The sequence below is a fragment of the Babylonia areolata genome, chromosome 12 (assembly GCF_041734735.1).
Source record: "Babylonia areolata isolate BAREFJ2019XMU chromosome 12, ASM4173473v1, whole genome shotgun sequence".
Lineage (NCBI taxonomy): Eukaryota > Metazoa > Mollusca > Gastropoda > Neogastropoda > Buccinidae > Babylonia > Babylonia areolata.
In genome coordinates, this window is record NC_134887.1 from 1,124,099 (window position 1) to 1,137,554 (window position 13,456).

Genomic DNA, 13,456 nt, shown 5'->3' on the forward strand with positions numbered 1-13,456 from the left:
CACACCACACCGTCCACATTACTGAACCACACCGTCCACACCACACCGTCCACACCACACCGTCCACATTACTGAACCACACAGTCCACACCACACCGTCCACATTACTGAACCACACCGTCCACACCACACCATCCACATTACTGAACCACACCGTCCACACCACACCGTCCACATTACTGAACCACACCGTCCACACCACACCGTCCACTTTACTGAACCACACTGTCCACACCACACCATCCACACCACACCGTTCACACCACACCGTCCACATTACTGAACCACACTGTCCACACCACACCATCCACATTACTGAACCACACCGTCCACTTTACTGAACAACATCGTCCACACCACACCGTCCACACCACACCGTCCACATTACTGAACCACACCGTCCACACCACACCGTCCACTTTACTGAACCACACCGTCCACACCACACCGTCCACACCACACCGTCCACATTACTGAACCACACCATCCACACCACACCGTCCACATTACTGAACCACACCGTCCACACCACACCGTCCACATCACTGAACAGCACCATTCTTCCTTCTCTCTCTTTTCTTTCTCCTATTCCTCACACCCCCACACCCCATGATCCCCACCCCCTACACCCAGGTGCTGACCTTGAAGAGCTGCTGACAGACCCAGCTAAGGCCCCCCCACCCCCACCCCCCACTCCCAGAAACTGACCTTCTTGAAAAGCTGCTGACAGACCCAGCTAAGGCCCCCCCACGCCCCCCGACCCCCAAACCCCGAAACTGACCTTCTTGAAGAGCTGCTGACAGACCCAGCTAAGGCCCCCCCACGCCCCCCGACCCCCACCCCCCGAAACTGACCTTCTTGAAGAGCTGCTGAAAGACCCAGTTGAGGGCGAAGTAATCTTTGGAGCGGAACACCTTGGTGACGAACCAACCCCCCTTCTGCAGGAACTCTGTGGCCAGCCGGAGGGCGTGTAGCGTCAGTTCCGCTGGTCACCATGACAACCATCATGATAATAATGATGATGATGATGAAAAATAACAACAATGATAATAATGAACATTTATACAGCACTAGCACCAGCTCCGCTGATCATCACATTAACAACCATCGTGATAATAACGATGATGATGAAAAATTATAATTATTAAGTAATCAGTTGATATTCAGGGAGTGGGAACAAAATAGTATATTCCATCTATCTGCAATGCAACATGTAGAATCATATTTCATTTGTATGATAATGTCAAAATAAATGTATATGCCTTGGCTTGTAGCTCTAGTGCACAGCAAGTTTCAGCCAGTTTGAAACAAAAACATACACTCTGACTTGTAACTTTAATTCTGCAGGATGCTTAACATAACTTAATAGCAGATGATTATACAAGTTTTGTTTTGTAACTGATGATATCCATGTATTCATGTCACCTGTGCACTCTTGATATTATACGTGCATACTGGACGTATTCCAAGTGTTGTCTTGTATAAGCATTCTCGATGTTTGTGCATTAAAAATATAATAAAATAAAAAATATAACATTTATAATAATGTATATTATCTATATGGCAATTACCCTGCTGCTCCAAGCCCATTTAACAATAATCCATCAATTATGAATAAAACCCAGGAGTATAATAAAACTGTCAATGTACAAATAACAATCTCACTAAAATCGTAACAAAGAATTGTGTGTGTGTGTGTGTGTGTTTAGAAATAAAAATAAAGAAATGTAAGCTGTAACATCATGTCATCAAAACGTTCAGATACAAACACTAAAAATAATGCTTCCACAACAGTGTAGAGCATCACTCATGAAGGAAATTTTTTCCTGATCAAAGTGGATTTTTTTCAACAGAGTTTTGCCAGGGACCACCCTTTAGTTCCCACGGGTTCCTTTACATGCACTTAGTGCATGCTGTGCACCGGAACTCCATTCATCGTTTCATCCAAGTGGCTAATGTCCAGACCACCAATCAAGGTCTAGTGGAGGGAGGAAATACTGGCGCGTGTGGGATTCGAACCAGTGTGCTAAAATCCTGACCACTGGAATAGGGGCCCTGAATCCTGACCACTACTGACCACTGGAATAGGGGGCCCTGAATCCTGACCACTACTGACCACTGGAATAGGGGGCCCTGAATCCTGACCACTACTGACCACTGGAATAGGGGGCCTGAATCCTGACCACTACTGACCACTGGAACAGGGGCCCTGAATCCTGACCACTGCTGACCACTGGAATAGGGGCCTTGAATCCTGACCACTACTGACCACTGGAATAGGGGCCCTGAATCCTGACCACTACTGACCACTGGAACAGGGGGCCCTGAATCCTGACCACTGCTGACCACTGGAATAGGGGCCCTGAATCCTGACCACTGCTGACCACTGGAATAGGGGGCCTGAATCCTGACCACTACTGACCACTGGAATAGGGGCCTTGAATCCTGACCACTACTGACCACTGGAATAGGGGCCCTGAATCCTGACCACTACTGACCACTGGAACAGGGGCCCTGAATCCTGACCACTACTGACCACTGGAATAGGGGCCCTGAATCCTGACCACTACTGACCACTGGAATAGGGGCCCTGAATCCTGACCACTACTGACCACTGGAATAGGGGGCCCTGAATCCTGACCACTACTGACCACTGGAATAGGGGCCCTGAATCCTGACCACTACTGACCACTGGAACAGGGGCCCTGAATCCTGACCACTGCTGACCACTGGAACAGGGGCCCTGAATCCTGACCACTACTGACCACTGGAATAGGGGCCCTGAATCCTGACCACTACTGACCACTGGAATAGGGGCCCTGAATCCTGACCACTACTGACCACTGGAACAGGGGCCCTGAATCCTGACCACTACTGACCACTGGAACAGGGGCCCTGAATCCTGACCACTGCTGACCACTGGAATAGGGGGCCAACCTAACTGATTCTGCCGCAGGGCCGTCCTCCCAGTGAGGTAAAGGGAGACAATGTGAATAGTTTGCACAGGCAGGAATGTCAGACCCCTGCCGGAGTCTGCACTAGTTGGGTCACGGTTAAGTATGTGTAATTAAATGTGAACTTACACTGGTTGTAGGCATAAAGGGAGGCAATGTGTACTTACACTGGTTGTAGGCATAAAGGGAGGCAATGAGTACTTACACTGGTTGTAGGCATCATGGTTCCAGTTCTTGCCCACATTGGGGGCGCCGTCGTTCAGCACACAGTCTGCCTTCCATGTCTTCAGTTCCTTTCTCAGCGACTGCAACACACACATGCTGACGAATCAAGAAAACAAAAACAGTAACAATGTGAATTTTTACACAGCGCCTATTTTCTAAGTAGGGCTCAAGGTGCTTTACAAGAATGGGTACACACACACACACACACACACACACACACACACACACACACACACACACACCATACTCAAACAAACACACATACAAACAAGAAGAGAAAACAAGAATGCCAGGACAGTGTTCTACATTAGTTTAAAGAAGTGTGCTTTCAGGGAACAGTCCAATGGAGCAGAAGAAAAAAGAGAGAGTCTAATCTGCACAGGCAGCTGGCTCCAGACAGCTGAGCCATGAAAAGAGACAGAATGCTGAACGAAGGACACTGTTCTGATGCGAAAGAAGACCAATATCAGGAGAAGCTGGGACGCTACATGTGCACATCACATGGAGACGGGCACACTGCAGAACAACAAGAAATGATACAAACCAATGGAAAACAAACTGACTTCTGGGGATGTTATCAACTGATGGTGTTTCCACCGCTACTTTACTCTGCATTTATCACAAACATTTTCTGATAAAAAAAAAATAAAGCTTTAAAACTATGTACAAGAGATGTAACTCTCAGTGGTGTGTGTATACCTGGTGACATGTCACCTACAGTGTCAGTGGTGTGTGTATACCTGGTGACATGTCACCTACAGGTGTCAGTGGTGTGTGTATACCTGACGACATTTCTCTGTAGTGATGTCCTCCTGCAGTGACAGACAGCCCTTCACCTCACGAATAGGGACCAGGTCCACTCCTGCACACAACACACCTGGTTATAGACAGCCCTTCACCTCACGAATAGGGACCAGGTCCACTCCTGCACACAACACACATGGTTACAGACAGCCCTTCACCTCACGAATAGGGACCAGGTCCACTCCTGCACACAACACACATGGTTACAGACAGCCCTTCACCTCACGAATAGGGACCAGGTCCACTCCTGCACACAACACACCTGGTTATAGACAGCCCTTCACCTCACGAATAGGGACCAGGTCCACTCCTGCACACAACACACCTGGTTACAGACAGCCCTTCACCTCACGAATAGGGACCAGGTCCACTCCTGCACACAACACACCTGGTTATAGACAGCCCTTCACCTCACGAATAGGGACCAGGTCCACTCCTGCACACAACACACCTGGTTACAGACAGCCCTTCACCTCACGAATAGGGACCAGGTCCACTCCTGCACACAACACACCTGGTTACAGACAGCCCTTCACCTCACGAATAGGGACCAGGTCCACTCCTGCACACAACACACCTGGTTACCTCAAAGTGATGGTGATGGTGATGGTGATGGTGATGATGGTGATGGTGATGATGATGATGATACCTGTATTGCTCCTATTTTCAGTTGGTCAGAGACCAAGCTCTAAGCACTTTACAAACACCGAGTCCTTTGCACAACAGGCTGTCTACCTAGGCAGAGCTGACTGACAACTGCCACTGAACGCTCATCATTCGTTTCCTGTGTCATTCAGTCAGGTAGATTTCCGTCACAAACACATATATTCATACCAACATACTGTTGCAACATTTTACATGTATCACTGTTTTGTTTATTTACTCTGCTGTGTAGGCAGCCATACTCCGTTTTCAGGGGTGTGCATGCTCAGCATGCTTTTGTTTCTGTAACCCACTGAGCACCCATATGGATTACAGGATCTTTAACAAATGTATTTGATCTTCTGCATGCAAATAGACACACAGGGGGTTCAGGGACTAACAGGTCTGCACATGTATATGTTGACCCAGGAGATCAGAAAAATCTCCACCCTTTATCCACCAGGCGCTGTTACCATGACGACACAAAGAATGGAGAATGTGTGACCAGGTCTACGATCACATTGCATCAATTATTATACACAATGAAATGTACTTAGCAAACTATACACAAACACAATGCATACATGAACATATATTTATCCCCACCCCCACCCCAACACACACACACACACACAAACATACACAAACACACATTTGCACATAGATAAATACATATATCATTATATGTGTACATATGACATATGTATGTGTACACATGTACTGAGATGTAGTGAAGCATATCACATGTACAGGGGTAAACTGTTGGGTAAGTGCGAATGATGTGTGTATCTGTGCGTGCATGCACTTCATGCTTGCATGCTAGCCCTCAAGTGTCGAGCCAATTAAACCTAGTAAAAAAAACAACGTAACCCCCACCCCCCACGCCCCTCCCCACCCCCCACAAAAAATCTTAAGAGGAAAAAAATACACAAAAACACACCAAACAACCCCCAAAACAAGAGTACCAATTTGGATCACCTTTACAGAGATACGTTGCGAATTAAAATTATTGTTCATTGGAAAAAAAAAAAAAAAGCAAAAAAAGCTCTAATCTATTTTTAAAAAAATAATACTGATAATTAAAAAGAAGAAAAAAGAATTAAAAAAAAAGAAAAAAAAGCTCTAATGTTCTAATGTAAGTGGAAAGACGAAAAAGAAGAAACGACTGTAAGGTTGGATGTTCCCCCCCCCCCCCCCCCCCCCCCCTTTTTTTTTTTTGTCATTCTCCTTGCTCAAACTAGTTCAGCCGACTGCACACGGCCACATCAGGACTGTCAAGTGTTGAACCGCATCAACACAAAACTGTCACATCTACACACAAACACTAAGACAAACCCACAAAACACAGTTCATGACAAAACATCCCAACCATTTTGCTCCTTATGGCAAATAAGACCAGGCCATGCTGAGGACAGCAAATAAGACCAGGCCATGCTGAGGACAGCAAATAAGACTGGGCCATGCTGAGGACAGCAAATAAGACCGGGCCATGCTGAGGACAGCAAATAAGACCAGGCCATGCTGAGGACAGCAAATAAGACCAGGCCATGCTGAGGACAGCAAATAAGACCAGGCCATGCTGAGGACAGCAAATAAGACCAGGCCATGCTGAGGACAGCAAATAAGACCAGGCCATGCTGAGGACAGCAAATAAGACTGGGCCATGCTGAGGACAGCAAATAAGACCAGGCCATGCTGAGGACAGCAAATAAGACCAGGCCATGCTGAGGACAGCAAATAAGACTGGGCCATGCTGAGGACAGCAAATAAGACCAGGCCATGCTGAGGACAGCAAATAAGACCGGGCCATGCTGAGGACAGCAAATATGACTGGGCCATGCTGAGGACAGCAAATAAGACCGGGCCATGCTGAGGACAGCAAATAAGACCGGGCCATGCTGAGGACAGCAAATAAGACTGGGCCATGCTGAGGACAGCAAATAAGACTGGGCCATGCTGAGGACAGCAAATAAGACCAGGCCATGCTGAGGACAGCAAGTAAGACTGGGCCATGCTGAGGACAGCAAATAAGACTGGGCCATGCTGAGGACAGCAAATAAGACCAGGCCATGCTGAGGACAGCAAGTAAGACTGGGCCATGCTGAGGACAGCAAATAAGACTGGGCCATGCTGAGGACAGCAAATAAGACTGGGCCATGCTGAGGACAGCAAATAAGACCAGGCCATGCTGAGGACAGCAAATAAGACCGGGCCATGCTGAGGACAGCAAATAAGACCAGGCCATGCTGAGGACAGCAAATAAGACCAGGCCATGCTGAGGACAGCAAATAAGACCAGGCCATGCCCAGTACTCCAGCTTACCGCTTAGTTGATCAATCCCCAGATTACAAAAAATCATAAAAAAGAAAACAAGGCCTTCAAGACTCACTTGTGATAAATTAAGTCCCCTAGCATTAATTACAGAGTAATTTCCCTTTTTTTTACTAACTGCACCAAAACGTTTGCAAAATAAATAAAACTTCCATGCTTAGCAAAAGAAGTTCCTGTTTGAACAAAAAATGATAATAATGACTCCTCTTGTTGTTGTGTCAGAATAAGAGGTCAAAGTGCCAAGTTTAGAGAATACAAAAAATATAAATATAACAGTAAATGCAGTTTGCATATAATTCGGCTTCATTTTTTTTTGTGCCCATCCCAGAGGTGCAATATTGTTTTAAACAAGATGACTGGAAAGAACTGAATTTTTCCTATTTTTATGCCAAATTTGGTGTCAACTGACAAAGTATTTGCAGAGAAAATGTCAATGTTAAAGTTTACCACAGACACACACACACACACACACACACACACACAGAGACAACCGAACACCAGGTTAAAACATAGACTCACTTTGTTTACACAAGTGAGTCAAAAAAACAACCAATACTTCAAATCCAAACAAAAAATACATAAAACGGCCGTGTAGGCAAACAACACTGCAGAATAGGCAGCTGGTGCCCGTCTCAGTGTTTACATCTCATTACCTAATCGCCAGAGCAAAACAGCACAGACAGTACATCACAGACTGCAGAAAAGAGACAACAGTGTCAAGGCTTGCTGGAAAAAAGAAAGAGGAATGAACTGAGAAGGCAGACAAAGGAGACAACAGTGAAGATTGAAAAAAGGCAGAAACAAAGAGAGTGACAGAGAAGAGGACATTTCTAGCACAGAATTTCCAGAAGGTGGGGATGCTATTTGTACTGTAAGACACCCCCCCACCCCACCCCACCCCCCATGGGGGACAACTGTAAAGTAATGGAAACAACATTTTCTATTATTTAAAATATACATATATATATATACATATATATACACACACACATATATACATACACATATATACACACACACACACAACTGTAAAGTAATGGAAACAACATTTTCTATTACTTAAAATATACATACATATATATATATATACATATATATACACACACACACACATATATACATACACATATATACACACACACACACATATACATATATACATATATATATATATATATATATACATACATATGATATACATATACATACACGCACATGATATTATGTTAACGTTTTAATCTTCGTTGTGGTTGCGTGAGTTTGCAGAGAGTGGGAGTAAGAGGTCGTCATGGCTGAGTGTGTGTGAGTGTTTGCTCTGAAAGTGTTATCACCGTAAGTGCGAATGACGATAAATTACTGAACACATAACATGTAAATCAGATCTTTTTGGCAGGCCAGATCAGTGAGAAGGAATGCCTTGAAGCCAAAACCTCACCCAGCTGACCATGATGGCATCAAGCAGTCAGTGACTAAATACCGAAAACTCACCAACAATGACGCTGGAGACGGGACAGTTTTCAGCGGCCACCTGCATCCATCCTCCAGGGGCGGCACACAGATCGATGACCACACGTGACCGGTTCAGGAAGCCAAACTTTTTGTTCAGCTGAATGAGCTTGAAGGCCGCACGCGACCGGTAGCCTGCCCACATCAGGAGCATCATTACAGTAACGATAATAATTAATAACAGTTAACACAGAGAAGATAAAGAAGAATAGCAACATCAACAATGTTTGGGTTTTTTTAAATATGATAATAACAACAATAATACTGATAAATAATCATCATCATAATGACAATCATGATAATGATAATAATAATAATAATGTCAACAAAGGTATTTACAGCACTGATTCTTGTACAGAGACAAATCAAAACTTTCACTAGTTTCAGGTTCACTCTCAACTTTAACATGCATGTATTTGACTCTGAACCAAAGAAAAGAATTTTATATGTGATATATCTGTATGCAGATCTAGAGCAGCTGGAGAAACTATGGAAAGAGGGAGGGAGGGAGGGAGGCTGAGGAGGGGTGGAGGGTCTATTTTGGTAAGTGGTAGGTTTGTAGGCCAGATTGAGACAGCTGAATGCAGCCTGGATTTGACAAAGCAAAAGAGAAATACTGCTCAAACTCAAAGCGTCAGGTCGAGAGACAGAGAAAGAGCAGCAGCCAATCGCTGAGCGCTTGAATCTGGGAACACAGAAACAGAGTGGGTCTGAAGCTGATTGCAGAGAGCGACATATGTGCAGAGGTGAAGACAGTCACATAGAGTGATACTGACAGACACAGGATGGGGCAGATTTATTTACGCATACAGTCAGTCACATAGAGTGATACTGACAGTCACACTATGGGGCACATTTATTTACACATATAGACAGTCACATAGAGTGATACTGACAGACACAGGATGGGGCAGATTTATTTACGCATACAGTCAGTCACATAGAGTGATACTGACAGTCACACTATGGGGCACATTTATTTACACATATAGACAGTCACATAGAGTGATACTGACAGACACAGGATGGGGCAGATTTATTTACGCATACAGTCAGTCACATAGAGTGATACTCACAGACACACGATGGGGCACATTTATTTACGCATACAGTCAGTCACATAGAGTGATACTGACAGACACAGGGTGGGGCAGATTTATTTACACATATAGACAGTCACATAGAGTGATACTGACAGTCACACGATGGGGCAGATTTATTTACGCATACAGACAGTCACATAGAGTGATACTGACAGACACACGATGGGGCAGATTTATTTACGCATACAGTCAGTCACATAGAGTGATACTGACAGACACAGGATGGGGCAGATTTATTTACGCATACAGTCAGTCACATAGAGTGATACTGACAGTCACAGGGTGGGGCAGATTTATTTACGCATACAGTCAGTCACATAGAGTGATACTGACAGACACACGATGGGGCAGATTTATTTACGCATACAGTCAGTCACATAGAGTGATACTGACAGACACAGGGTGGGGCAGATTTATTTACGCATACAGTCAGTCACATAGAGTGATACTGACAGACACAGGATGGGGCAGATTTATTTACGCATACAGTCAGTCACATAGAGTGATACTGACAGACACAGGATGGGGCAGATTTATTTACACATACAGACAGTCACATAGAGTGATACTGACAGACACAGGGTGGGGCACATATATTTACGCATACAGTCAGTCACATAGAGTGATACTGACAGACACAGGGTGGGGCAGATTTATTTACGCATACAGTCAGTCACATAGAGTGATACTGACAGTCACACAATGGGGCAGATTTATTTACGCATACAGTCAGTCACATAGAGTGATACTGACAGACACAGGATGGGGCACATTTATTTACGCATACAGACAGAGCTGATCTTGTACTTCATTCTGTGTCAGACAGGCAACCAGTGGAGAGAACACAAGAGAGGAGTGAAGTGCTCAGATCTTTTCTTTCTGGGGACAAGTCAAGTGGCGGAGTTGTCTGTACGCTGAAGCGACTGAATGGAGCAGGAACAGCAAACATGGCAGAGCGACACGAAGGAAGGCAGGGCCAGGCAGAATAAAGGAACTCACATCACTAGGAACTGACACAGACAAATCCCCATGCAGTTCATAGTGGTACTCATATCAATGCTAGCTCACAGTGACCCACACTGACACACACACACACACACTCAAATTTCAAGCAAAAATAACCAACAGTTCATTACAAACTCCTGATCCACATCAATTTCCCTACTCAAGTACTTTCTTTGACTTTTGACTTTGATGGATTACATTGTAGGAGCCTAGTCGGCTATACAATAGGGGAGGAGAGGGGGGAGGAGGGGAGAGAGGAGGGGAGGTGTGGTTTGGCTGTGTAGCTTCTACACAGTGTGCATGCTGCTGCTAATGCGATGGTGGTCCTGCACCCTTGCCAGCAGCTGATTGTCGTTTAGGCTGTTCCAGTCTACAGCTGATGTAATAAAGAATGAGCTATTAAACTGTTCTGTTCTTGTTTCTGGAACTTCTCTTGTTCTATTGTTCTTCCTGGCTGACCTCTCCACAATGTTGCTGGAGACAAAGTCAGCAAAGTGTCTAAGCTGACCTCTCCACGTTGTCTAGGCTGACCTCTCCACAATGTTGTCTAAGCTGACCTCTCCACAATGTTGCTGGAGACAAAGTCAGCAAAGTGTCTAGGCTGACCTCTCCACAATGTTGTCTAGGCTGACCTCTCCACAATGTTGTCTAGGCTGACCTCTCCACAATGTTGTCTAGGCTGACCTCTCCACAATGTTGCTGGAGACAAAGTCAGCAAAGTGTCTAGGCTGACCTCTCCACAATGTTGCTGGAGACAAAGTCAGCAAAGTGTCTAGGCTGACCTCTCCACAATGTTGCTGGAGACAAAGTCAGCAAAGTGTCTAGGCTGACCTCTCCACAATGTTGCTGGAGACAAAGTCAGCAGAGTGTCTAGGCTGACCTCTCCACAATGTTGCTGGAGACAAAGTCAGCAAAGCGTCCTGGCTGGATGAGGGGTCTGTTTCTTGTTCGTTCTTTTATGAACTGGCCAGGAGGTAAAGCCAGCACCAATCCCTCAACCACTTGTTTTAGGAAAGAAAGATGGAGGTACTGTCATCCCTCTTGCAGCCTAAGAAGCTGTAGACCCTTCAGCATAGTTTCCACTGTTTCCTATATCCATTCAGTGAAAGTGTTCCAACACTCTAGTCTATAGGTAATAATAATAATGATAATAATAATAACAATAATAATAATAATGGACACTTATATAGCACACAATCCAGAAATCTGCTCTAGGTGCTTCACAAAAACGCTTTTGTTAACATAAAACATTTCATCAATGTTACATACACACACCAAAATGTGACTACACACACACACACACACACACACACACACACTGCATAGATATTACATACAATGTAAAATTCTACTTCTAGTTCTACAAGTTCTAGTAAAAGGTGTCTGACACAGAATCATTCAACTTTGTAAGAGTCCCAGGCTGGAGAATACCGGTGAGTATTGTGGAGCCTCCCCTGCCTTCAGTCCATAATATCGGCTGTCATAAATGTCAATTTTCGACATGTGCCACAAACTAAGGTCAACAAAATAAACCATGGGTCTTGTGCTAGAATATGTAGAAAGATTTAGATCACACCTACGAAGTGAAAGTTAGGCCTGGATGAGCTCAGTTCATAAATTCAGCACTGAATCAGTAGGTTAAAATCGCCTCGATGTCCAAAACAGAACCTTCATAATATATAAATCAAAATATCCAATCTATCATCAATTATAATGTCAAAGATATGATGGACTTTTAAAAGTTGCTCATACTGACCTGTTTCCTTGGCAAGGCGATAAAATTTATCCTTTCTCGCCTTTCCAGTCTTTGCTTTCTTGCCCATTTTCAAGGTATTTTTCACATGCGATCCAAACACACGTGTGTTATCCTGCGTCACCGATATGTGCGCTCCTTCTACTTCCTGTTTGCTGATGCGCATACAATGATGACATTCTAAACTTATTGCCGCGATCTTCACAAAAGTGCCAGCGCCATGGCTAAATCGATCAGTAGTTAGTAGTAGTAGTAGTAGTAGTCATCTGCCTGGACCTCTCGGCCTTTTTATGTCCCCATCGAATCTTTATCTTCACTTCTTCCATTTTCTTTTATTTATTTATTTTCATCTTTTGTTTGTTGTTGTTGGGCAGTGTACGCAAGTATAGGCCAACGAGGCCAACAGGACTGCAGCAGCTGTTCAGAAGAGGCAGGCCAGAAAGTCACGGGCAAACAAGCTCCCTGACAATGATATGCCTGTCTTTGTCTGCCCCAACTGTCAGCGAACATTTCGTGCGCAGATTGGACTATTCAGCCATCTGCGCACTCACAGATAGATTCATGAGCATCCCCCCCCCCCACCACCACCCTCCCCCCATCCCCCAGGTGGATGACAACGATGGTCATCATCGATCTCGATGGACACACACCACCACGCAAGTACACTTCTGCAAGAAACTTTCTTTTATTCATCATAGTAAAAAATAAAAAAAATTCTTTTAAGATAATGTTGGTGTCAAGGAGATTTTTGAACGTGTTTGTATTTTATGCAAGTTTAACTTTGATTGGTAGTGCATTCCATGTTTGTGCAATTCGGTTAGCCAAGGATTTTTTTTTTCTAATGTTGGTGTTGCAGTGTTCTAAACAAATTTTCTTTACTGAGTTCCTTGTACTATCATTGTCCGACATTCTAAAGATATGTCTTGCATTTACATCATTTGTGTTATTTGATATCTTATAAGTTTCAATCAAATCTCCTCTTACTCTTCTACCTTTTAGTGAATGTGGATTTAAGTATGTAAGTCTTTGTTGGTAACTCATATTATTGCATTCTTTTAATAATTTCGTTGTTCTTCAGTCTTTGGACACTTTCTATTGCTATAGATTGTCTCTTTAGGTATGGGTGCCACACA

The 13,456-nt window shown here is 44.3% G+C and overlaps 1 protein-coding gene across 1 annotated transcript in view; it reads right to left on the bottom strand.

Moving 5' to 3' along the window:
- The window catches only part of LOC143288294 (pre-rRNA 2'-O-ribose RNA methyltransferase FTSJ3-like), a 60,517-nt gene extending 48,063 nt beyond the window's left edge, over nt 1-12,454 (bottom strand). The window contains exons 1-5 of the mRNA XM_076596641.1: nt 12,327-12,454; nt 8,445-8,597; nt 3,962-4,041; nt 3,160-3,259; nt 855-985 (exon numbers count right to left, since the gene is read on the bottom strand). Coding sequence (XP_076452756.1) covers nt 855-985; nt 3,160-3,259; nt 3,962-4,041; nt 8,445-8,597; nt 12,327-12,393 — 531 coding nt within the window. The 5' untranslated portion in view covers nt 12,394-12,454. The remainder of the gene's footprint in view (nt 1-854; nt 986-3,159; nt 3,260-3,961; nt 4,042-8,444; nt 8,598-12,326) is intronic.
- Between the last annotated feature and the right edge of the window lie 1,002 nt (nt 12,455-13,456).